Raw genomic sequence first — 26,325 nt, 5'->3', positions numbered from 1 at the left:
TGATTCAGCTTTAAAGATACCTTACCTCACTTGTATTAGATTGCGTATGAATGCGTTGTGATCCTCACCCCCTTTATAAAGCCAGTACCATCTTCCAGTAAGTGATCAGGTGGTGAAATATCTGTTAACATTCTGTGTTTTCCCAGTTTACATATCAAGCTGCCAACAGTGTATAAAACGTTATCACAAGAAATCATAGAAGCAGTGCATTAAAATAATGTTAGTAATTATATAGGTACCAAAAGCAGAAAACACTGGGCTTACATAAGTGTACATTAGAATGACAAAACATTTGAGCTTTTAAATATCTAGTTTAAAGCACATGCCAATTTCTTAGAAAGGTACTATTTATATGATCATAACTGTTTCAGATTTTTTTTTTTAAACCTTTATACCATTTTCAAGATAACTAAGGATCATGTGGGGCAACCATCTAAAAAAACATTTTCAAACATGTTTTAAACTATTTTTAAAGAATGTAAATGCCTTCTCAAAAAAGCTTGAAAGACCAGCTGTTTTAGGAGATATATTGCATGTTTGTTGGACCACATAATAAGCCTTTCAGATATTAATAAGCAGTGAAGAAGTTGTTAAAAGAATTGTTCATATAGAAAAAAAAAAACAAAAAAACAATTTGCTTGTGTTTGTGAAAGCAAGTCAAAAGAATATGAAAACTGAATGTTCTCAGTCGACTCATTGCTGGTCTGACTCAGAATCCAAAATGTCACCAATATGAAAAACAGTTAAGACACATAATACACGAACACATTTAGGAGGACAGGGCAGAGCGTGTGTCACTCACCTCCAAAATACGATCACGGCCAGATAAAGATTTAGTGCCACAACCCATTCAACCAAAAACTCCTCATTCTCTTTCTACATTGCATGCAGGTTGGCTAGTATGAACACAAATAATTAGTGGACATACAGTATATGACACATTTAAAGGTGGGCACAGATATCAGAGTGCAGTAGTAGAGACATAATATATTGATATTAAATGCACTTAAGTATCATTCAATCTCATCAACTCTATTGCTCTGAACTGCATTATAACGAATCCAGCATCCATTGAGAATTGAGAAGCAGAGGCAAGCTTAATTTATTTAAATGACTTTTATTAAGTTTACAAATAAGGTAACAAATGCTGTTTTATTGGAGCGCAAAGCGCAGTTTTATATGAAGCTTGAACATCCTATACTTAGTGCAAAACAAACAGTTAAACATTGCCGATGATTCCCTACATGTTTTTGTTTGGTTTTCATTTTAAGTAACTCTTTTAACATTTTGTACAATGTTAAATATCATACGGAGAAAAAAAAAAAACACAATGAAAGTCGCCAGAGGAAATCTAGAGACTCAAAAGACAGCAAAACAAGCGGATCAGATAGTAGCACAAAGCTAAATAACTTAATGACAGGTCAGTAGCATTAAGTAAACATTGTTCTGTTGTATTTCTTTCCACAGGAGAGCGACTAGTAAGGAGGGATTCATTCAATAAGATAGTTTTGAGTGAGTTTGTGTGCATTTTTTCTGTGTAACTAAAGTCTCATGCAAAAAGAAAGAAAAATAAATTTTATAGTTTTTTTCATCATAATAAACTGAAAGTTTAGCGATACAGAATGGCTCATTCGTACATCACGCTACAAACTATTTTTTCTTCAAAGCAAAGAAAAAGGACGTTTTATTTTTTTATTTTCCAAGGTGCTGTATCATTTACATCAGAGGTCAGAGGTGAATCTCATTTAATGTTGCAAGTCCTGCACTGCAGTTACATTAGCGCCCACTACAGTCACACAGGGGGACCTGTTTCTTATAGCGAGAGCAAATTAACACTTACATCATATCTGGAACAGGGACATGGCACTCAGAAGCTAGTATTTCATTAGTCTGAACACTGAGCAGGTTGGACCTCTTTGTTAAAGACCTTTTGATGTGTTCACAGTTTGAATGAAACAAGCGACGTAAAGTGGGTAAAAACGAGCTGTCTACAGGTAAAGCGTTGTGTACAAAGCAAGAGATAAAAGTAAAACGATCAGATTTTGAATACAGAGAGCCAGTTGAGAATCTAAACTGTACAGTTGACCTAAAGTGAAGTTCCTGCACCAGACGTTTCACGCAGACGCACACTAAGCAGTATGTAACGAGATGTAATCTAAGTCCTTTCAGTAGTTAAGGTGATGAGAGCATCTCCACTATGTTTTTGTACCCCAAATAAAATGCTCTAAGGATCTGTACATTTGTTTCTGGTGGATCAGGACTGTTCATCTGCACAGTCGAATGTGCTAAAAGGTAGTTTGACGCTGCAGGTGTAGTATTTTGATTAAACCAAAGCATTTACAAGAGTGATTTGACTGACTGCTACAAAAAGAGAGAGAGTGAGATCCTCCAAAAGAAGCTACTGATCTGCCATAAAACCGAAGGCCGTAGTCAGTACGGTGATGTGAGAACTTACATGGGCAGTGAGAGTTAAAAAGAAGCGGATTGAAGAGAAACCAGCGAGAAAGAGTCTTCAACAGTGCTGTTTTGACAGAGAGTGGTGTTCTTGTGTCGGTGAGGGTTGCTAACTGTCTTTTCCCACCTTTCTGGTCCTTTTCTCGACTTGCTGTCACATCTGTTGCTAAATGAGTCAAACGGGTCTCCCTATGCACACCGGAGAGGATTCGACACTGGATGGCATCAAAACCGATTAAGCAGTGCTGGAAAGACATCTAAGCTATTGGTGGTTTTGAATTACTTACAACATACTGTCCCATGCGTACTAACTTTCCTCATCCTGCATTTCTATCTGAGCCGATCCCTCACCTTCACAAGAACCGTTCACGCTGTTTAAGAATCCATCTGGAAAACAAAGACACCGTGGTTGTCAAAATAAGTTTAAATGACTCCTCTATGTGCTGATGATAGGCACACTTCCACTTGCATACTAAGGTAGATTGATCAAAGTATCTAAAACTCAACCCTCAAGCACTTTCACAGCCTTTGAATGTGATATAATGGCTGGATTGTGTGTTTGCACACCTTATATATGAAGCTTTTTGCGACTAGGACTGTGCCATCAAATGGTTTCAGTCGTAGCCAATTCAAAACAACACCTCATTCCTGCAATATATTAATAATCACCCTCTGTGAAGTCCAGCACTCTAACCAGAGACTCTCCGCTGCCTCATATATCAAACCCCGAAGCAAAAAAAAGTAACACAAAAATAAAGCAAGGCACTAGAATCTTCAGAAAGCTCACCGGGCTTAGGGAAAGAGGGAAAGATTCGTTTCTTCAAGTACGTTAATTGAATCCATTTTACATTCACATTTATCTAATAATATAAAGAAAGTACAAAGGGGAAAAAAGGGTTAAAGTGTCTCCAATAAGATGTGAATAATGAAATAGCTAGCCTTACATCTCATGAACGCTAATATCCAAAACCCTCCAAAATTTCATGTTTTTTTTTTTGTCTACTTTCTTTTTATCTAATGTTGTCCAACAACATTTATAATAATCACAGTGTTTCAACATCAAAAACTGATGAGTAAATACAGGTCCATACAGAACACGACTTGAATGTCTCGATCAAACTATCGTAAGAGGCCCCTAATGATGCCATGATTAGAAAACGCTGATAATTAGCCATAGATTTAAAGCTTCACGGGCCTTCAAGGCAACCAATCCTGTATCCAAACCTCAATCCAACTGATTTTATCCACCATTTTACAAGTCACCTTGTGGTGTGGCCCAATGAGAAAACCAGAAGAGGACGGTAAGAGTGTGAATGTGCATGCTGGGATGCATGTAGGAGCTTTGTTGTACAAATCTCGGGGGGCAGCTCAAAGGCCTCTGAACATGTGACAAAAAAAAAAAAAAAAAAAAGTACTGTCCCTAACATTCTGCTACACAAGGCCGGCTTGAAGGGCATAGGGAAGATAAACCAACCAACCAAATGAATGAAATCAAACTCTCATAACCCAATTTAAAAACAAAGGAAATCTGTACATGGATTTTGTCATTCTAATGAAGGCCACTTCCTGTGTTTTAAAATGGGCTTTTTTCTACCATTGTAATTATTGCATTATTCCATGGCATTGCAGCAGAGGGTTTAGGGCAAGAGGGGAACTAGGTTAGTCTCTTCGCTGGTCACCGTCACCCACCCGACCTCCGTTTTTGTTGACATGCTTGATGTATGAATTTATCAGGAGGATATACAGATGGATGCCGGTGGCATTCATTCCATTTTAGGTCAGCAAACCTCTAATCGAACCCCTTGACAAATGTTTGGGGCTGGGTGGTGAAGGATGCCATCACTACACACCTTAACAATAAAAATGGTCACACCTTCTTTGGCCACGTAACATTGTCCATTCTTTTATTTTCGTCTTTTCTTATCCTTTGCGCTGTTGTGCATCATCCCCATGGCATATCTGTAAGCATGCATGCAGATTCTGGCATCTTCTTTCTCAACCATCAACTCTTGTGACAGAATCTCTGCAATGCACTCAAACGCTTGCCCAGTCCGCCTCCCTTCCTTCCCCTCAACTCAAGAGTTATTTAGGCCTGGTGCGGCTAGGCCCTGCCCTACGTGGTCTTCAGGTTGGGTCCACCCGGGTGGCTGACTGACTTTTGCAAAGTGCTGATGTGGAAGGTCTGTAAAGGGGTGGGAACCTGGGGATACTGTCCCAGGGGTTGCGAGGTGGCCAGCAGACCGGCCTGGGTGTGCGCGACCGAACCAGCCCACTGGGCGCTGTAAGGTGCAGAGGGGTAGCCATACTGCGGCGTGGGACACAAGGAGCCCTTCAGGGCTCCCAGAGAGGTAGCGGGAGTGTTGGGCATGGGCGGGTGGCCGCTCAGAGTTGAAGCGATGCTTGGGCACAGCTGCCCAGGAGCTGAGTACTTACGGCCCACATTGGTAGGAGGAACCATCTGAGAAGAGGAGAAAGGAAAAACGTTTATTTAGAGCACGGATTCTCAACTCTAGCCCTGGAGGTCCACTTTTCTGTAGAGCTTTTCTTTAGCTCCAACCTTGATCAAAATCACCTGCCTGTAACATTCTAGAAGACCTTGATTAGCTTGTTCAGATGCGTTTGATTAGGATTGGAGCTAAACTCTGCAGGAAAGTGGACTTTGAGGGCCTAAAAGTTGAGAACTGTGAAGGACAAAGTCTTACTTCGTAGCTGTGGGCCTGAGGAACCACTTGTTGTTGGTGCTTGGAGCCTCTCTTGCTCTGCGACAGGTTCATAGCGTCCCTGGCCCAGTTGTCCACTAATTTGTGCAGCTCGTCTGTGAACATGCCCTTGCAGCTCTGGGACTGAGAGACAGGTGGCTGGTTTTGATTCTGAACGGTTCCCGCCACTGTGTTGGTGCTGCTCGTCCCTGAGCGGAGAAAAAGACAGGAAGAGAGAATATGATCGTAAAAAGGAAGTCAGTCCAACACACATCATAATGAAACAGCTGATACAATATGAAGCCCCACAGACTATATTAATGTGTGTATATTTTTATATACAGTTCCTCACATTAGATTACATACGCCTTATATAATCTGCAATATGTTTGATTTAAAAAGAGAGAGATTTTTTATTTATTGTTATATATATTTTTTTATTTAGTTCTGCCCTGGTTTGACCCTATTCTGATTTTTTGACCTAACAGATTTTACTTGACAAGTGAGAATCAAAAGCATGATATTTAAAATGCTGCATTCAAAATTACATTTTAACCTGGAAATAAAGAAATCTTTAGTTGAACCAATAAAAGCTTGATTAAAATCAATAAATAGAGCTGCTGTCAGTAAAAGCAAGACATTTAAAATAAAGAGCATAGAGCAATATATTGAGAACTAAAGGGATTGAAAACGCTAACAATTATTCAATTTAAGCTGTTATGTTGACTTTTTGATTAAATTAAAATATCTGTTATGCAGGTTCTTCAGGACAACACTAAATAAAAAAAACAACAACTTTTTTTCATTCAATCTCTTCTCATTTAAATAAAAGCAAAACATATTGCAGATTATATAAAGGGTATGTAAACTTAAGAGCACAACTGTATAATATAATGTAATGTGTATACAAAAAGTCATGGCAGTGAGGCCCTATCGAGCACCTGGGCATCCGCTCTGAGGCTAAAGTGACACTTTTATCACTTTGACTCCAGCCTGCAAAACAGGTCACGAAGACAGTATTAAAACACCATCTCTGGCTTTCCATCAGTTCATAAACCTAGTGCTTCGCATCTGCCTGGGCTTCATTATCATGCTCGCCATGGTTGTTTTTATTGCAACACAAGAGGGAGCAAAAGGGTGGTGAAATGGAAATGGATTCACCATGAGCTCCAGTATTAGATTAAACTGAACTGCAATGTCTCAGAATTCATGGAGGCTAACAATATGAAACTTTCAACAGCTACTATTGAGAAGCGTAATAAGATTGTTGATAGTACCATTAGCTAAACTAGGACAAACATTTCGTCTTAATCTTGTTAGCACATTAATATTAGCAGTATGAGTAAATAAGCCTCTTTATGAAAAAAAGCATTGCAGTGATTATGTGGTATTTTTTTTTTACAAAAAAGCTCTGTTTACTGAGCAATTAATGAAGCAAGATGACAAATTCGCAAAATGAGTGGAAATGCCTCAGCTCCTTCGTAAGACTCATCACTGTCATGGCTAAGAAATAATGGTCCTTCAACATACACTGGTATAAGCTGATTGGTCCATTTATCTACACATATCTGTCAAGGAACAAAGAGCTGATGCATTTGAAGAATAGATTGTAAGTCAAAAATAAAGCTGATGGGGGAAGAAAAAAAAAAATTCTAAAATCAAATCTTGCACAGTTAAATACAAACAGCACAAATATCTTGCCAGCTATCCAGACAGCCACCCGGCGACACAGATAAGACCTGTTAGGATGGCAAACACAGCCTCTCCAGAATGTAGCAACAAAAAGATGACACATTGCGCCAAGACCGAAGCACCAAAAGGAATTCTGGGCGATGTAGTCCAGAGCAAGCCATGCTTTGAAATATAGCTACTCCTTTTCCACCATGCTGGTGCTGGCCCCAAAGCCAGTACCCAATTTGGCCCAGTTTCATACATTTCCACTGAAGGAAAAGTGTTTTATACTGGTCTTTAAAACTTTTTCTTTAAAAAAAACAAAAAAAACAACTGTACAGTTTGTCGTCAATACATGGTCAGTTTATAAATTTATAATAAACATATGAATAGATTTCTATTTTACACAAACACAATCCTATTTTTAGCACAATTATTTAATTTGATTTTTTTTGCAATGTGGCATTAGTTTAATTACAATTAAGCAAACTCTTCCTGAATTTTAAGTACTGTAATGCAAAAAATCTCATAGGCAATATTATAATGTGTAAAAAAGTATACTGAATTATATTAACATAATTAATTCATGTGATATTGATTTAAATAAAGAATTTATGCATCATGGTAGCATTTAATATACTGAATTTAAGTTCAATTTTATTAATTAAACATTAATTGACATTGAATTAGAAATCTATAAAATAATGTGCCCAGACAGGATTATGTACATTACATTTTTTTTAAAGAAATTAATACTTTTATTTGGCACAAAAGAGATAGTAAATACTTTTATAATGTAACAAAACATTTCTACAGTATTTCAAATAAATTACATTCTTTTGAACTATTCATCAAATAATCCTGAAAAAATATCAGGGGTTGCACAAGAATATTAAGCAGCACAACCGTTTTCAACACTGATAAGAATGAATGTTTCTTGAGCAGCAAATTATATCAGAATGATTTCTGAAGGATCATGTGACACTGAAGACTGGGGTAATGATGCTGAAAATTCAGCTTTGATCACAGGAATAAATTACATTTCAAAATATACTAAATTAGAAAACAGTTATTTTAAAGTGTAATAATATTTCACAATAATACTGTATTTATGAACAAATACATGCATTCACATAAAATATCGTGGATGTTACAACATTCATAAAACCTGAATATAGATTTGGCAAAAAAAAAAAAAAAGTTTCACCAGCCAAGCACCAGCACCACCTGGTGGAAAAGGGGTAAGGGACAGGTGGAGGCTCCACACACAGCTGGACTTCAGCATTTACTGGATGACTTCCATTCACTTTGTTCAATACTGGAGGATCCCGGAATCCTCTTTGTGAAAACCTACCTTTCTGTGTGCAAAATGTGAGTTGTATTCCCTCAATACGGTGGCTTGTGCACTGGATAGTGATTATGCCTTGTGCACAGTGAGGGGGAAATCAGCCAGGCCTCATTAGACCCTTTTAATGGGTGAGAAACGGCATCCAAACAGGATGAGGTCGATGTGCAGTAAGCGGGATGAGTCTCAAGGAGATAAAGGAAGAGTGCAGAAGGGAGTCTGGGGCTTCAAATTGGCTTGTGCGTAATGGGATGAGTGCTCAGACGGGTCCATTTAGAGTGCATTAGTCAGTCTGCTGCTGAGTGTGGTGTCGTCGCACGGCGAGGCGTTTATCGAGAATGATTTCCAGTTCGGTTTCAAATTTAGGGCAGTGCGAGTTTAATTTGAGAGTGAAAACACACGTGGCATGCCACACTTATAAACACATGAATGGGTCATCACAGGAAAGAAATGCTCAAGTCAGCCTGAGAGCTTAGAGGGAATACCAGCTTCAACAGGCCACAGGACATAAAGCGAGAGGTGACGACAGGAAAAAGAGGGAAGGAGGAGTGGGAGGATGTAAAAAAAGAGAGATAATTACTACAGAGTTGGTTGCAGGGGCACACTTTTTTCACCATCTTCCCTGAAGCATGGAGAGAACGGTGGGATTGGAGAGAATCAGTGTTACAGTAACTCCACGTCCGACACAGTGCATTATGGGAGTGTATCAGAACATGCTAGTCTAAAACCTGAAATTACACTCATGCTCAGTGAAGGAAGGTTCACGTGTGGTTGGGACTATCGGGTCTGTGATCAAGTATATTAACATTGTGAAGGCAGCTAAAAAAAGATAAGCTTGCAAAGAAAGACTGTGCTGATGTGAGAGGATGTGTGGAAGTACCTGCTCTGAGAGACTTGACTTTTTTTTTTTTTTTAAATAAGAGACCAAGGAAAATTCATCGAATTGTAAGACATATGCACTGACTTGCCTAGTTTGGAGAAATATTAGTCACCGTTCAGCTGTTTTCAGTTCACTCCTTTCAAGAGATTTAATTATAAAAATGTGTGAATTATTACATAAATAATATGAGGAAATGAGAGTAGTATGTTGCAGATTCACACTGCATGTGTCAGAAAAGGAAGAGCCAAACAATACTGAAGAACATGAGCCATATAATTATATTATACCAAAATATCATTATATGACAATACTCTATATGGCTACCAATTTACAATAAAGTACCGTTAGTATTTTCATTACAGTAGATATCATGAACTAACAATCTAAAACTAAAACTATTAAAAATCAGAAAAATTTAAAAAAGTTAAAATAAAATATAAAACTTAATATAAAAATATTACACTTAAAAAAAAAACAGAATTTAGAAATGCCTTGGCAATTAACTGAACTTGTAGTAGTAAGATAAAGAAAAAAATGATAGTAGTATATAAAATAACAAATAGAAATAAGAATAAATATTAAATATAATTATATACCACAATATTGAAATATATTATATATTATAACTGTAAATTAAATGTTAAATATGTTAAAAATAAATGAAAGTGCTAAGTACATTAATCTTAATCTTCTTTGTCTTAATTCTTAAAACAAATGAAAATAAAACAAAAAACGAATTGAAAATCTTAATACATATTTTAATAGTATATCAATAATACTAAAATAGCACTAACAATAAACTACTATACACAATGTATTAATCTAGGCTTATTAGGCCCTTAATCTAGACTTATGTTAATTCATAAACTTTACTGATTTATACACCTTGAAATTATTATTTAGCATATGTAGAAATGAATATTTGTCTACATTAATAAATGATGTTCATTATTAGTTCATGATACCTTTTTTTTATTAATAATGATAACATTTAGAACTTTATTGTGAAGTGTTACCAGTATATGGACACTGCACATTTAAATTATTAGCTATAATTACAACAATTGGACAAAGTTGTTTATGGCATCCAGCAGTGATTTTTGGTGAAACTGATAAGTATTTTCCCGCTTTCAGTATAAATTGCTTAAACTACTTGGGAACTGCTATAGTACAAGCCGTACTGTTTTGGGACACTGTCAAATGCAGCATGTTATTCATATTTTAAATGATTAGTAATTATCTTTAGAAATATGAACATTTTGTTAAGATGTTAAACCAAAGCATATATGAAGGAAAATATTAAAACTAGTAAGATGAATTACAAATGACCAACTGTCCATTGTGAACACAGCTGAATTAGAAATAATTATTGGACCTCATAGGTTACACTAGTGCATTATGGGATATGAACGATAACTGTTAAGCGATGAGCACAAGTTGTTTTTAAGATTCATGACACAATGTCTGAGATGATCAGCCAACCAGAAGGCTTGGCAGAATCAAGAACTAATCATATGACATTGTAGGAAAGAGACAAAAGAAAAAGCGTTACACACAAAGAGCCAAGCAGGGCGTACTCAGAAAGCGCGTCCTCCTGCCACCTGGTTTGAAGGTCACTCTCTCCGACCCACAGCTGAACTTTACACAGCCTGTGGTACAAAAAGAGGGAAAGAGAAATAGAGAGGTGGAAAAGAGGAAGAGACAGTGAGAGAGAGAGAGAGAGAGAGAGAGAGAGAGAGAAAGGAAACGTACACAAATACACAGTGAGAATGGTAACAGAGGTCAGTAAGCCATGAATTCCTGGCAGATAGAGAGAGTGAAGGAGGTGAAGGAGGGGAGGAGTGGCCCTGGGTGGGTGAGCATTTAGCTGTACGGAAAAGAAGGGGAGGAAAAGCACCCCCTGGAGGCACAAGCATCAGCCCTGCAGCTTCATCCAAACCAAAGCGTGCGCTTTCTCAGATAGGCAAAGCAAATATTCCTATGTTTAGAGTTGATTCACCTGCACTACCACAAATAGGGCCGATATATGATCCACCACAAAAATCATAGGAACATTATAATAACATTTTAATGACCGCTGGACAAGTTTCTTCCAACTGTGTCATCCTGAAGTTTTCTCCTCAAATTTGGAGGTCTCACAGGAAATAGGCCAAGGCTGCTTAGCGTGACTAAAACATCCAAAAATGACAAAACCGAAATAGTAAACTATGTTATTTAGGAGTGGGCGATATACGGGTTGAAATTAGTCATACATAGCATCATTTTGGCATAAATTTGAAATGAAGAAGGTGAAGCATGAACAGTTGTCCCTTATTTTGAAATCAAATTAAATGCTTACGATTTTAAAATAAGAAGAGAGAAATCTAATCTATTTACATTAAAAAACTTTTTAAAATGATAATTGTCCACAATGTTTAGATTTTTTAATACAAATAATTTAAGATTTTTTTTTATTATTTTTTTTTTTCTGCTTTCTGCCCACCCCTAACGTCAATTTATCTTTGTTACTTTGTGTGTAGTAAAAAATAATAATGCACAGGGTCAAGCTTAGGGCTGTGATGTGTTAGGTTTCTTTATTTTTACCTTGCGAGGTGAGACACAAACTGGGAGCAGAGAGCGTGGCGTCACTGGTGTAAGCGGAGCACAGGTTCTCATTAGAAGGGGAGGGTTTGAAGGACTGGAGCAGAGGGCTGCTCCCCCCATCTATCATACCCCCAGGGGCCAGGAAGGCCTGCTGAGGCGGGTACACAGAGGGAGCGCTCTGTGCGGATAAAGTGCTGGTTGCTGTAAGACCACCAACAAAAACACACATACATATAGAAGCGCTGATCAGAGCCAGGACACAAATAGAGATTTGAAGTTTCTGGGGCTGAATTCATAAAAATTCCTTTAAATTTTTTTTTAAAGGAATACCGGTAGTATACCCCAAGATTAAAATTTGCATACATCTTGCCATCCAAGTTTTTTTTTTTAATCATCAGAACATATTTGGAGGAATTTAGCACTGCATCATTTGCACATCAATGGATCCTCTGCAGTGAATGGGTGCAGTCAGAATGAGAGTCCAAACGGCTGATAAAAACATGCTCGAACATGCTCATTTTCACTTCGCAAGACATTAATCAATGTACTGGAGTGGTGTGGATTATTGTGATGTTTTATCAGCTGTTTGGCACCCATTATTCTGACGGTACCCATTTACTGCAGAGGAACCACTGGAAAGCAAGTCATGTAATGCCAAATATTTCCAAATCTCTTTTTTTTTTTTTTTAAGCAAATTTTGTGGTGTACGACTTCTTTAAGACTTTATAAAATATTTTACATTTTTTCCTTAAAAAATTTAGATTTAAGACACACACTAGTTTATATACAATGCTTTTAAACAAAACTATTTTTCAAGTTTTGTCTATAGAACAAACTTGAGAAAAAAAGATGAGAAGATTTTGTATTACAAAAAAACATTTCTTAACTTTACTCTTTAGTCAGAAAATAAGATGACAATACCAGTTAAGAAGAATTTAATTCTTAAGAAATTTTTGTGAATCCAACCCCTGATTTGCACAAAAAGGCAAAGCAGAACAAGTGAATACCTGGCTGTATAGGACTCTTGCTGCCCTGTGAGCTACTGCGGCTGGATTTGCTGCTTTTGCTCTTGGTGGGACGTCGTCTGCGGCCGGCTGGGTTCACAACAGGAGGGTTAACCATTGCGGGAGGTGCTTTGCCCAAGCGAGCAAAAAGGGCGTCAATTTCTGCCTTCTGCCGGGTGTACAGAGCCTGACTCTCCATCATGTGCCTAGGTGGACAATAAGGAAGTCACAATTATACTGCATATCTTTAAACTATGTTACACTTTCCTGTTACAGCATATTAATCAAAACCAAACATACTTCTCCCTCAGCTTGCTGACTTTTCTCTTAAAGTCCTCGTCTTCAAACTCTGAGTCATTGTCGCTGCTGAAGTAGGAGCTGACGGAGTTGTTGAGGCTCTCGGGGCTCTGAGCCGGACCGTTGCCTACAGCTGGATGGGCCTGAGGTGCCAGCTGGGGTTCTGGGGGTTGCAAGCTCACTACAGGAACCTCGTCCTGTGCTCTGCTCACTGAGAAACGGCCCACCTTTGTGTCCGTCTTGGTGGTCACCTGGAAACGGCCAATGGTGGTGGGTTGGGGGTGGGTTGTCGTCCAGTTGGGGAGAGCAGGGAGGCCGTCTACCACATCTGCTTTCGTGTCTCTAAGAGGAGAGGAGGTTCGGTGCAGTGTGTTCTCGGGGCTAGAGAGAGTGGAGGAGGATGATGATGATGAAGAGGAGGTGGTGGTGGAGGAAGAAGATGTGGAGGATGAGTCATGGGAGGTGGTGGGAGCCTGCGGGGTGTTCTCATCAGGAGCCGCTGACACCTGAACGAGAGCGAGAACAAGAGTGCCACCTGCTGTCATACTCAAACACTATGAACATACCGTTCCTTTTATCACATTGTGAATTCAAGATACCTGGAATCGTCCCAGTTTGTATCCTCCAGCTGCAGGTGCAGCTGCTGTGTCATCATCAAGAGAAAACGGAACTGAAAGAGAATCATCATTAATAAACAGAGCTGATAATGAGCTCATGTAATAAGAGAACAGGCTTAACTTTTTAGCTACCTACTGTTTGTTTAAAGAACAGGTTAAAGTAAATTGGCAGCACATACCTGGCTGTCCTCCAGGTGGCATCCCAGTGATAGATGACTACAGGGATGAAAAAGAATGAGATACAGATTACGGACATTAGATTAGATTAGATTAAACTTTATTGTCATTGCACGTGCAAGGTACAAGGCAACGAAATGCAGTTAGCATCTAACCAGAAGTGCAATAAGCAGAGGTACAGGATATACAGTGCCTACAATATGTTACATATGTACATAAAATATACAGATAAGGCAGTACTATGGACATAATTTAAAATCTTTTAAATACTATCAGTATGATATACAGATGGCTGATATGAACATACTATACAGATGGATTATGCAGTAAATGTATGTACACTATGAGCAAAAACTATAAACATAATTACAAATGGATATGAATAAGCGATATATTAATATATATAAACACTAGTGCAATGGACATTGAAAGGGCATATATTTATAGCTAAAGTGCAAATTAACAACAAAGTAAAATAATTTAAATAAAAAAAATATATTTATACTATAAATACATACAGATAAAAAAAAAAAAAAAGATTGGTAGATAGGAGCTAATTCGAGAACCACATCTTTTATCTGTTCTGTGTGTATGGAAATTGCCAGTGGTGCTGTTTTGAACAGCAATAAATCAAATCAGACAGATCCTGCACTCAATCCACATGTGCTGGTGTTTTCAGCTAGACCCCTGTCAGTGTTGTGTGTACCTGGTGCGTGACACTGTTGATTGGGACGGTCTCTGGACTCAGCGCCCGTCTCAGTTGGGCATCCAGATCCTCCAGGGGCTGCTGGGACTAAATAATCCATTTCGGCAATTAGTCAAGTTCACTTAGCCCCAAGAAACACACACATGCAGGCTCGTATACTTATTACTCATGGCAAGTGCACACAAATACAGCAGGGGAACTGTGTATCTAATTAACTTCTGCATGAGATGATCTCTTACAGTAAGTACAGGGTCAGATGACCACTGCCTGGAAGAACTAAATGCTTTTAATCCAAGCTGAGGCTTCCTTTCATGTTTCACTACATATTTGTGAAATGGAGAGTAAATCCTTTAATTGGTCCACGCACCACGGTTCCTGAAATGTTTTGTACGGGTTGGCTTGCGGCTGAGTGCTATCACAGTAAGTTTTCTATTCACAAGTGATGGATGAAAAATATCACATCAAATCTACAGGATTAGAGAAAGCCTCTTGAATTTAGTACGAATCACCTTAAGCAAAAGGGAAGGATTTTCTCGGAGTACGACATGGATGCAAGCAGGGTTCAATTTGGAGAAAGGAAAATTATATAATGTCTGAATGACTTTGATTAACTGAGAATTGAATGAAATCGAACTTCTTACACAACATGCTAAAAGATAACGACAAATCACTGATGTTTTAGGGGTGAAAAATTACACTCAATAAGGGGAAGTTAAAGATTCAGAGCAGAAGCAAAACTCAAACCATAAAGCATGTCAACACACTTAAAAATAAGAAAAATAAAATAAAGAAACAATGAAAAACAAATGTAAACTAACTTAGCAAACTAGAATTATGGCTTTTGTAAAACAACTCAAATAAATTTAACAAGGGGACAGAAAAACACTTTTATTCTTCCTTTTAACCATCATAAAATAATTATTAACAAATGAGTTTGAGGTTTTATTACAGTCCCAATAAGACCAGAACTTGAGACAAAACACTGCTTCATGTGTGATGTTATTTCTGAAATCACAACCTTCCTGTTCTCCACTCGTCAACGGCAGAGAAAAAGAGAAACAGCAGCGAGTCTGAGTTAATGAGGGTCACAGGTCATGCTCCTAACCAGCCTCAAAGGAAAGCTACGCCATGCAGTGGTTTGATTCTTATGCGATTAAAAATCTTTACTCATGCTCTGCGTGTTTTACAGGAATGCAACTATATAAAAACAGAGTGAGACAGAGAGAGAAAGAAAAGGGCACCTGAGTTAAACAAGGTCCTGGGAAGGGTGGTAGGTGCTCTGTGGGTGGCGTGCCAGCCTGATCTGGGCCGACAGGCAACACCTAATGAATGAAGACGGAAGAGAAACTAAAGCATTGTAAAGATCGAGAGCTGGCAGAGGTGCCAATGAACCGCCACAAGCTACATGCAGCATAAGACTGAGCATCATGGTCAAAGCTGTACTCAAAATGTGACAAGAGCTTTCTTATGCTAATACAGAAAAGTGTCAGTTGAGTTATATGGCATTCATGTAGGATTACAATGTCATGCATTATATCAGTCATGATTCTCAACAGCCATGCAGAAATTGGGCTTAAAACTAAAATCATACATGTTTCTATACTGTTAGTGGTTTGAGAGAGGGAAGTTAAAATGTGACGTTAAAGACAAGAACAGTGTTTGCTTTAACTGGCAACATGATGTCTAACTTATTTGCATTGTGACATTGTTTTCATGACAACTATGCCCCAAATGCGCATTACTGTATATATATGTATGTGTGTATTTATGTATGTATGTATGTGTGTATGTATGCATGTATGTGTGTATGTATGCATGTATGCATGTATGTATGCATGCATATATATATATAACATTTTAAAATGTAACATTATAAACATCTTTACTGTATCTTTTGATCAGTTTTAATGTGTCCTTGCCGAAAACAGTATTAATTTATTTTAAAAACAGCAATAATGTAAATGATTCTGCCTGGACACAATATTATCATTATGATTATTTTTTTGCATTTATAATAAAATAAAATTTATTTAAAATAGAAATCAACTTAATATAGCTTTATATATTATATATATTTTTTTTTTTTGCATTATAGCACTTACAGTTAAGGGACAGTTTATTTTTAATTTAAATGAAATTAATGCCACAATTAAAAAAAATCATAACTGTGATAAAAATAGGCTTTATTCGCTTAGTAAAAATACAATTCATTTTTTTTTTTTTGATTTTGTGGTATGACCTATACATGTTGACAGGTTTGTTGAGAAACTTTAAATCAGCCTTTTGAATTTTTGAGAAATAGGTCACTCACCGGTAATCTTGATAATGGTGCTTTGGATGGAGTTGTCTGACTGTAACCGACCGGTGTGGAGGCATTACCCATGGATGTCATGGGAGAGCCTGTGGGCTGACCGGAGGAGTTAAGGGGTAAACTAGAGGGAGGGAGAGGGGTGCCGCTAGGGGTGGCGCAGGCAGTTGGAGAGGAGGTGCCAGGGATACTTGCGGCTGCCATGGGGTCAGATGTGACATCAGACTGGGCAGAGGGCGGACCAGAGCCCAGGTCCATGAAGAGCGAGCGAAGCTTTTTATCCAGAGCCTGAATGTCATCAACACCCTTTCCCTGCGGGTCGCTGTCACATTCTACACAATGTGTGTGGCTCTGATTGGGCACGGTGGAGGTTTGAGGTTGGCTGTGCACGGGTGTGGGCTGCACGACGGGTATGTTGGTGGTAACCGGCTGGAGGGTGGGAACTTGTGACTGAGCAGCCGAAGTGGGAATAACAGTGGTGGTGGATGGTGTGAGCGGCGGCGTCTGGACGGCTGTGGTGGGGATGATCGGTGGTGTGATCTGAGCTGAAGTGGAGGGGATGGGCGGCTGTTCACTACTGCCACCAGAAACAGATCCCATAGGAGTCATGGGGTGAGCGAGCGGGGCAGCAGTACAGGCAGGTGCGGGCATGGGGACTGAGGTTTGGGGGAAGGATGTAGTGGCAGGCACAGCTGGCATTGGCAGAGAGGAAGTGGAAATAACACTGATGACGGCAGGTACAGCTTGACTTTGAGGCGGAGGGAGTTGTGAATGGGCTGGAGGGGAGGTCACGGAGGAGGAAGGAAAGTTAGGAGGAGGAGACGATGACCCTGGAGGGTTTATGGAGACAGAGGGTAGAGATGGTGAAGAGGTCACTTCAGAAGTCACTGGGGGAGGGACCACCGGGGCGGCGCTAGAGGGCAAGGGTGCTGTGGCGGGAACCAGAGGGGGCATGGAGACATGGAGCATAGGCGGCGCAGTGCTGGGGCCCGGGTCAAAACGGCTTTGACGCATTTCTGAGAACGCCTGCTGTAGACTAACTGCAGACGCAGACATAGAAAGCCCCAAGGCAGGCGGTGCAACTGACACAGCTGATAAAGAAGCAAAATTCAAGACAGAAATAAATATGCGGTTGCATAAGTTGTCAAACATCTTCTAGTCTAGGCTATTTGTACTAGGAGTGAGGATGGACTTTAAAGTAAGGGACAAATACATTGGGTCCAAACTAGTTCAATGATGAATTTTTAATTCTTAGGAATTAATTCTTAGGAAAACACACTTACACGCCCCCAAAAAAATATCTATCTATCTATCTATCTATCTATCTATCTATCTATCTATCTATCTATATATAAATAAATAAATAAATAAATGTATTTTCTGCATTTCTACTTCCTAATCTAGTTGTCAAACAAACTATGCATTGTATATTACAAATATTTGTAATATATTACAAATACAATTACTCTTTCACTAATTTCTTTTGTACCGTCTGCTAAATGCATAAATCTATTATCTAACCTAAAACATTATTTCACATAGTACACTCACAGGATGAAGGCTCTTCGATTGTGGGTTGGGGTGAGCTAAAGAACTGTTCCCTCAGTCTGGATTCAGGCACTGGACTCACAATAAACCTTCGGCCTGCAGAATGGACCACCTGGGCAGCTGAACAAGGCGGCACACCTGGGAGGAAATAAGACTTCAGTGCTGACACATCATTAAAAGGGGACATTAACTTGTTTTACATTGTGGGACTGTAAGATCTACCTTGTTCAAGAGGTGCAGATATGGTGGGAATATGCTGCTCGTGATCACTAACCATCTGGAATCATTGGTGAAACATTGTTAACTGTGATGTTTACAAAAATCATTTTAACAAAAGAGAGTACAAGGTACGTACCTGGCTGCGCTCTCTCTCCAAACCTTTCTCATCTGCTGTTTCTATGACCTCTCGAATCTGTTCGATGAAGTACTCGCGCTCGCTCTCTAGAATGAATTCACTTTGTACCTAAAACATGACATAACGCCTCTTCTTAATGAGTTTTGGCAGCTCAAAGTGTATTTTGGAAACAGAAATGTAATTTTATTCGACATCAGCTTTTTGTCTCATAGATCAAGATCAAAAGAAATCACAGGCTAATTGAGCATATCTGTTCAGTATTAAAAATGCGGGTGGTGTTTCAAGTTACCATTATCTGTGCAATTTCCTCTGGGTTATCGCCATCGAGATCAAACTTGAAAGTCACCATTTTTCTGTTGTGTGTTTCTAATTGACACTCCGCAACTCTATCGCCCATTCTGGATATCTGAAACACACGTGTTTTATTTAACATCCCGTGTTTTTTCACCACCGTCAAAAACTACAAAAACAATAAAAGAAAAAGGCCAATGTGTTGGACGTACATTCAGAACATTGAGCTTGGCCTTGGAGGTTTTTTCATGGCGTGAGCGGCTGCGTACAGATCTGCGCTGGTGCCGTTTGGTAGAACGACCCTCATGCCTGCCACCCGTTACGCCCTCATTACCATCGCTGAGCCCAGATGCCACATCAGAATGACAACTAATGGGAAAAAAGAAGTGAAAACACCATTACGACTTTAGTAGTACATCACATTGCAACTGCGTCCACTGTGTATGTTGCACTGTTTCTCACTTACTGATAAATACATTGTGAATCTGCTAAATGGTGATTCTTACCTCTCCACAGCAGGTGTTTGGAGTTGTGACAGCTCTGTTGTCAAAGTCTGGGAGACGCTATAAGGTGTCTGGAAGTGCAAACGAAAAACAAAAACAAAGGAATTGTAATAGAAAGAGATGCAAACAATCAGATTAAGAACACAAAATAACAATGCATGTCTAAATAAAAAGTACAACTGAGTTTTCTATAAAAAAAAAAAAAGAAAAAAGATCTTATTTCACAGCCGAGAAAAGAAAGGGGCGCTGCGTAAGGACAGCTAAGCTTCCCAGACAAACAGAGATAAAAATAAGCATAAGTCAATAAGTCAATACAATAGCTTTGCCCTATAAAGCAAACAAAAACTGTCTGCACTGATGCGTTTGGGGCCGGTTTGGTCCATTCCAGGTACCTGCACTGGGGTGTCTGCTGGCAAGCATGGATGTTCGGTGGGGGAAGGGACTGTGGTCACATGGATGGTTGGCACAGGTGTCATTAGAGGCGGCACCAATTGGGGCAGATGGGGCGGCAGTGCTGATGGGCACGTGGCTGGAGCAGGCACAGCTGCCGGACATGTCAGTGCTTCAGGCACTGGCTGCTGCGGAAACGGGGCAACTGCTATAGTTGGCACGTAGAGAAGCTGGGGGAAAGTACGAGAGGGGTAGCTCGATCAGATCAGTGTGGTTGGGAAGATGGAGGAGGAGGGAAATGTGTCTGCAAGCACCGATCGGGGGAGATGGAGACTGCAAGGTCAGTTTATGTGCAAAAGGAGCGATGTCTTAATAAACCGAAGGCAAACAATCACGAGATCAGACCACATGACGAAGACATCATGCCGTGGGGTGAACAGTGGATCACAACGACCGCAAGCAAAGCACACATGAAAAACAAACTCCAATTTAAGTGCCAAACGCTTATTAGATTAAGTTAGGAGGGGCACCTTTCTCTAAGTGCCAATAAACGTTGTCACGGTCAACAACACACAAAATAAAATCCAAATCCAATTTATTCGTGACAGAACCCACATCTGATAAATCACAAGTAAACAACTTTGCTGTGCCACCACAGTGTACTTGTGCTTTCAGCTGAAGAGAAAACAATAGCTCTGCACTAAACGTTAGGAACTGAACAGAGAGACTGATCTCATTACCACACAACTGACGACCATGCAACATACAGGCAGAAACATGCCAGAAAACATTAATCAAACAAGCACAACCGAGGCACGTCAGAGAGATGGCCACAGATATACTGTACATTGTTTGAAACAAAAAGAGGGAACGAAAAACATACAAAAAGAAGACAAAAGTTCTACAAAGTAATTTACCAAGTTAACATGAAACTGCATTAACAAATTAATTTATTTCTATAACGTGACTTCATAATGTTTCAAAGTACGATATATATATATATATATATATATATAGATATATATATATATATATACACATATATACAAAAAAATTATTAATTTTCTCAGCATTTTTGCTTTTAGGTTGATTTGCTTACATTACATTTGATTGTACCTGTGTGGGCTGGGGGCCGCTCTGAACCACAGTGCTGGGAGGCTGTTGGGGAGCTTGCTGTTGGGGTAACGAGACACCTGTTTGGGAAGTTGGCCCCAGAGAAGCCTGTTGTGGAACAGCAGCCTAAAAAGAGAATAAGCATTTTGGCATGAAATACTCTCTATCCCAATGTCCAAGCCTTAGAAAATGACTACGTTTTAAGATCATATGCAGTTTGCACTCAACCAGCTTATCTTATTAGGCCTATGTAATTAATCTAAATAAAGACATTTTCATTTACAGTAATGCCCTTAACATGTAAGTCTATGGGGCAAGGCATTGCACAAGAGCATAATACCGTAACCCATAACTAGGAGTGTTCCCACCACTAAAATAAGCACTTACAAAACTACTAGCATCACATTCTTGCTTTGAAAACCATTTTAATGTCTTGCCCGATAGACCTTCATTGTAAATGCATTACTGAAAATCAGATTTTTGTTTTTAAAAACCGAAGGACAAAACTAAGGTGGTAATTAAACTGTGTGGTAATCATCAACAGCACGTCAGAGACGCTGTTCACGGTGCTAAATCTGGAACATTCCTTTATTAACAAATTAAAGAACTTACCTTTAAAGAACAACTCAGTGTCATACTAAAACAATTTAATTTCTACACATTGATCTTGATCTCGGTCTTCAAGACATTGTTAAGCTTTTCAAGCCTCGTTCAAACAGAGCAACATTTTGTCACCTACAGTACCTCATTATGCAATAAGGAAATGACAAAACTTAAGACGGCAAGGCAAAGAGCTTCAAAGTAAGGTGCAGGTAAATGAGAAAAAGAGGCGAGAGAAAAAGAGGAAAAGAGCAAAAGAGGAATGGGGTTTTTCTCTACCTGCGAAGGGAGTGCTTGGACGTAGTAACCTCCATACTATAAGAAACAAACACAACACAGTGTAAGAGAAAGCCACCTCTGATGTCCACAGCTTTCACACGCAGGAGAGAATCCAGAGAGATTTAAACAAAAATAAAACTTAAAAAGTTCTTGGAGTGTTTGGAAAATGAGTGGTTTATTTGCCTTGGCCAATATTGGATATCCATTTATGCTAACGAATGGGGGAAAAGATGATTCTGATTGGTCAGACATATTGATCTTACCTGTTGAGAAGCAGAAGCGGCTAATGGGGTGCTGCAGGAAACCAGAGACACGGCATTTGTGGACTGAGGGATTGGGACCTGCACCTGTTACAAATATGAAGAGGAATATGGGGGCAGGCGAGAAAGAGAAACAGAGAGAGAGAAAGAGACATGGCAGTGGTGGAGAGATGAAAAGAAAAAAAAGACAAGTCAAAATATGTTGGTGGCTACAGCGAAAAACAACGACTTTCAAATACTGATCATTCATACACAAAGTGTGAACAATCTGAGCAATGGACTCAGGTCACCATTCACTTTTTGTGTATGCCTCTCACATCTCACGATTAAATGACAAACAAACATCAGGTGTTAGCTGGGGAGTGAGTAGGCTTCATGCATGTGACTCTACATGATTCTTAGTTCGGGTAAATGTTATTAAAAAAAAAAAGCTCAGGGAAGCATGGTTGTTTGTATAACCAAGAAAGCATCTCCTAATATAGACCCGACCACTAACATTGCTCAATTTGACCACTTTCCCCCCACATGGAGGGTTTCGACAGAAGCAACCCTTAGAAAGCTACAAGTATACTTGTCATTTAACTTCTTTTCTGCGAGGTACAGACAAGTATAGTTGCTCCAGATGCAGATCACCTTACCGTGGCATTATACTGAAGAATTTATTCATTATTAGCAAGAGGTTTAAGGAGCAGTAGGAAATAAAGCAGCCTTGGCAGATAAGAGGATGAAAATAACAGTGGTACAAAAGATAAAGAGAGGCAGAAAATAGGGGAGGAGAATGAGACTGCAGGATGACATTGACAATGCCAGCCTTCTAAGGGTTAAAAGATGACTTCTCAGTTAATGAAGTTAACATCCTAAAAGTAGTCAACAAATGTTGAGTTCTTGTGCTGGCAGGCTGTTTCTCGACTGGTGTCCTCGACAAAGACAAAATTGAAAACTGAAAGTCACTGAGAACTGTTTTAACCATTTCCAGCCAACTATGATGTAGCAGCAGATCTAAAAAGCAGCTGTTAAGGTAGAATACAACAAAAAAAACATGATTTTTTTTTGTAAGGAAGATTAGAGGAACCTTAAGAGACAAGCAAACCTGTCTAAACCCCCTCTTTGTGTTGTATGTGTCTGTGTGTTTGGTCATACAAATCCTGCATTCAAGCCTCTTTTTAAGTATCTTCAAATCCTTTAAAAACAGATATTTAGACTGTTGAACATTGGTCTTTATCGTTAGAATAATTTGAAAGAGGCAATCAAAACTTCAGATTTGCATGCCATCTACAGATATGTAGCGTTACACAATATCTGTGCAAACACACGAGTATCATATACACCATTATATGAACATACACACAAAATAATACTTACAAAGTGCATCTGAAATGAAAAATCAATGGAAATAAAACAAAATCACACCGTGGAAGACAGAAATGTCTTCGCACAAGGGGATTTAAAAAGCAGGTTTATGCATTAAGCTCAATGCAGCTTGTGAACCTTTCTGAGCCCTAAATTATGGCTGGAGAGGGTTAAAACCACAACCACGGGACAAAAAAAATAAAAATCAGGTAACTGAGATAGAGACAGGGAGTGTTGGGGAAAGGTGGACGAGAACGAGTATTTCTAGGTACCAAGGTAGCGCCCTGATGGGACAAGGCAGGCTCATGGTATGTGAGGTCCGGTGGAAGGGATGGTTGACGGGCCCAAGTACTGTGTAGAGCAGTGATGTGCGAGGATGGAATGGTGGACGATTCAGAAGGTGGAACGAACAGAAACGTCGTCTGACTGGGTGGATGCCCTTCGCTGATGTTACTCCCTCCGTCTGTTCTGTAGTAAGACGTTTGTGGGATGGATTGAGCAGCGGAACAGTCTTGAGGTTGATACAACTGATGAGGCGGAGGCGAGTGGAACTCCCCAGCATCGGAGGAGGTCATAGAGTCACTTGAAAGTTCAGGACTGAGTTCTTTAGGTCCATGGAGAAGCAGGCTGCCAGTGGGAAGGGGCAGCTCCGGGCTCACATAGCTGTATAGTTCTTCGGTGACGGGCTGTAGTCGACCACACAAGCCCTGGTTGCCAGTCGGTTCCTCCAGGTTAAGGTCCATGGAGCTCCGGCGGGCTCGGTAGAGTCTGGACGCCAGCATGGCTGGGTCCGCCTGGAGGTTGTGCATGTGGAATTCAAAGGCGGTGCTCGGCTCGGATGTATGAGCCAACACGGGTGGTGCGGAATGGGGAAACGAGTGGGGCTGATACCCTGGATCTGCAGCTGTGGTTTGCTGTGGTGCAGAGGCAGAGCTAGACACACTCATGGGAGGCAGTTGCGGGATTGGGCTGTGGGTCAAGCGCATGTGGCTCTGGACATGAGGGTGTAGGTAAGCTGGCCCAGGCTGTGATTGAGTCTCATAGGCCAAGCTAGCGGCAGCGGCGACCTGCATTTGCTGATGGAAGCTGATGTGGCTTAGCTGATGCGCAGTCATAGGGTAGCCACTATAGGCCATGGCTTCCAGATGGTCCATTAATGCAGCCTGGTTGAGGCTGAGTCTGCGTACAGCCTCCTCTTGCTCGGCCCTCATGTCCTTATATCCGTACAGAGACTCCGCTGGGGGCTGTAGGTGCAGTGGCTCGGCCAATCTTTGAGGCGCCATACTGGGCATCATGAACAGGGAGGGTTCGACACTGGGGCCCAGAGCTTCCATGCCAGAAAACGCGTGCAGGCTGCTGCCGTAGCTACGATGGTAGGCGGGCTGGAAGTGACGCGTATGGGCCTCCAGGATGGAGGTGCTCTTGCGGCGCTGCACGTTGAAAGCTTTAGGCAGGCAAGATGGCGGGGGGGAGAATGAGACGGGCCGTTCCGGGATGGTGGGGAAAAAGAGCGGGGGCTCGACCAGACCTGAGCCTCCTCCACCGTACGGCTGACTCACTGATTGCGGCTGCAGTGACAATAACATACAGCATCTTTGTGAGGAAGTAGAAAAAGCAGCATCACAAAATTCACAAAGCAAGAGAAAGAGAGAGAGAGAAAATAAAAAGATGACACGTGAAAACATATTCATCCAATCAGGCAAAGATTACGTAAGGAATAAGTTAAGAGATGTTTAACTGATAAATGAGATGTAGAAACATGACAGTGACAGATTTACAATTAAATACAGATACTTCACAGGCAGTGGAGCCTAGGAAGCATTTTTAATGATTACAGTTCATTCCAATCTGTATTTAATGTGAGCACAGGGTTCCAGCTGAGTAGGCCAGGGTAACATGGGTATCTGAAAAGGATTTTAATATGTCATATTCTCAAAACCCCTCATATTCTCAAGATTTATAACCCGCCAGAGCAATGATATAATCAGATTATTGGTTCAAGTGAAGGGGGGAAAAAAGCAACTATGAACCTTTGACATACAAGAAAAGATATAAACAAGCTATTTATACTTGATATATTACATAACGGCTAAATCGTGAAACTGCATTATTCATAACACCACATTTTGCTAGCTTAATGCTAACATTCCTAAGATGCTAACATTAGCTGGGGACTAGACAGACTTAAAAAGAACTGCAGTTTGCATTTTTAAGTCCAATAAAGGTTTAATGGTTAAATGGTTTAAATTTTTAAGTCCAATAATGTTTTTGGATTCTGAATAGCTCATTTTGATTTAATAATGTAGAAGGATGCCATTTCATTTTCAGATCACACCTTTGGGGTTTTAGAGATATAAATATTGGCCCTGAAAACAATTACATTTTATTGCATAAATTTGGATTATATTTGCACTCCCAAAACTCTTTAAGCTTGTTTTGTCTTCCTATTTCAATAAAAGTATTCTTCACAGATACCCATGTTGTACCCAAGTCCAGCCAGCACAGCAGGAGAATCCTGGTTCACTGGGAGACACTAACATACAGGACTGGCAAAGATTGCTGGGAGACTGGCACGGCGACGGGGCAGGACAGAGTGAAGGGGCAGGACGCTCTCCAGTGCTTTGGACAGTCGGCCCGCAAACGTCTCCCCATCTGGCCTCCCCAGCCGGGGCGAGAGCGGGGCTGATGCGACTGGAGGAGGTGTGGAAGGTGGCTTGGGAGGACACGACAGAGCAGTGGTGGTAGAAAAGCAGGGCACGCAAACAGACATGCTACGACGACGGGGAAGAGATGGAGGAGGCTGGAGGTGAAGGAGGGGAATTGACTATTAACCACAGTGGAACACAAATGACACAAAAAGCCAAATAACCAAATGAAAACTACAAGGAAACATTT

The 26,325-nt window shown here is 40.1% G+C and overlaps 1 protein-coding gene across 1 annotated transcript in view; it reads right to left on the bottom strand.

Annotated features, from left to right (window-relative positions):
* Window positions 1-26,325, bottom strand: part of LOC306858421 (serine/threonine-protein kinase WNK1-like) — a 77,354-nt gene that overhangs the window by 649 nt on the left and 50,380 nt on the right. Inside the window, exons 10-31 of the mRNA XM_079398966.1 lie at window positions 23,703-24,998; window positions 22,084-22,167; window positions 21,821-21,856; window positions 20,945-21,067; window positions 19,442-19,509; window positions 19,148-19,304; window positions 18,934-19,050; window positions 18,645-18,752; window positions 18,512-18,566; window positions 18,293-18,427; window positions 16,745-17,832; window positions 15,675-15,755; window positions 14,434-14,520; window positions 13,730-13,766; window positions 13,533-13,603; window positions 12,937-13,439; window positions 12,640-12,842; window positions 11,633-11,833; window positions 10,606-10,698; window positions 8,750-8,791; window positions 5,157-5,362; window positions 26-4,912 (exon numbers count right to left, since the gene is read on the bottom strand). Of these exons, the coding sequence (XP_079255092.1) occupies window positions 4,568-4,912; window positions 5,157-5,362; window positions 8,750-8,791; window positions 10,606-10,698; window positions 11,633-11,833; window positions 12,640-12,842; window positions 12,937-13,439; window positions 13,533-13,603; window positions 13,730-13,766; window positions 14,434-14,520; window positions 15,675-15,755; window positions 16,745-17,832; window positions 18,293-18,427; window positions 18,512-18,566; window positions 18,645-18,752; window positions 18,934-19,050; window positions 19,148-19,304; window positions 19,442-19,509; window positions 20,945-21,067; window positions 21,821-21,856; window positions 22,084-22,167; window positions 23,703-24,998 (5,136 nt within the window). The 3' untranslated portion in view covers window positions 26-4,567. The remainder of the gene's footprint in view (window positions 1-25; window positions 4,913-5,156; window positions 5,363-8,749; window positions 8,792-10,605; window positions 10,699-11,632; window positions 11,834-12,639; window positions 12,843-12,936; window positions 13,440-13,532; window positions 13,604-13,729; window positions 13,767-14,433; window positions 14,521-15,674; window positions 15,756-16,744; window positions 17,833-18,292; window positions 18,428-18,511; window positions 18,567-18,644; window positions 18,753-18,933; window positions 19,051-19,147; window positions 19,305-19,441; window positions 19,510-20,944; window positions 21,068-21,820; window positions 21,857-22,083; window positions 22,168-23,702; window positions 24,999-26,325) is intronic.

Source organism: Barbus barbus (genome assembly GCF_936440315.1).
Source record: "Barbus barbus genome assembly, chromosome: 39".
NCBI lineage: Eukaryota > Metazoa > Chordata > Actinopteri > Cypriniformes > Cyprinidae > Barbus > Barbus barbus.
Note: the sequence above shows the minus strand (reverse complement) of the source record. Positions and strands in the feature narration are given on the sequence as shown.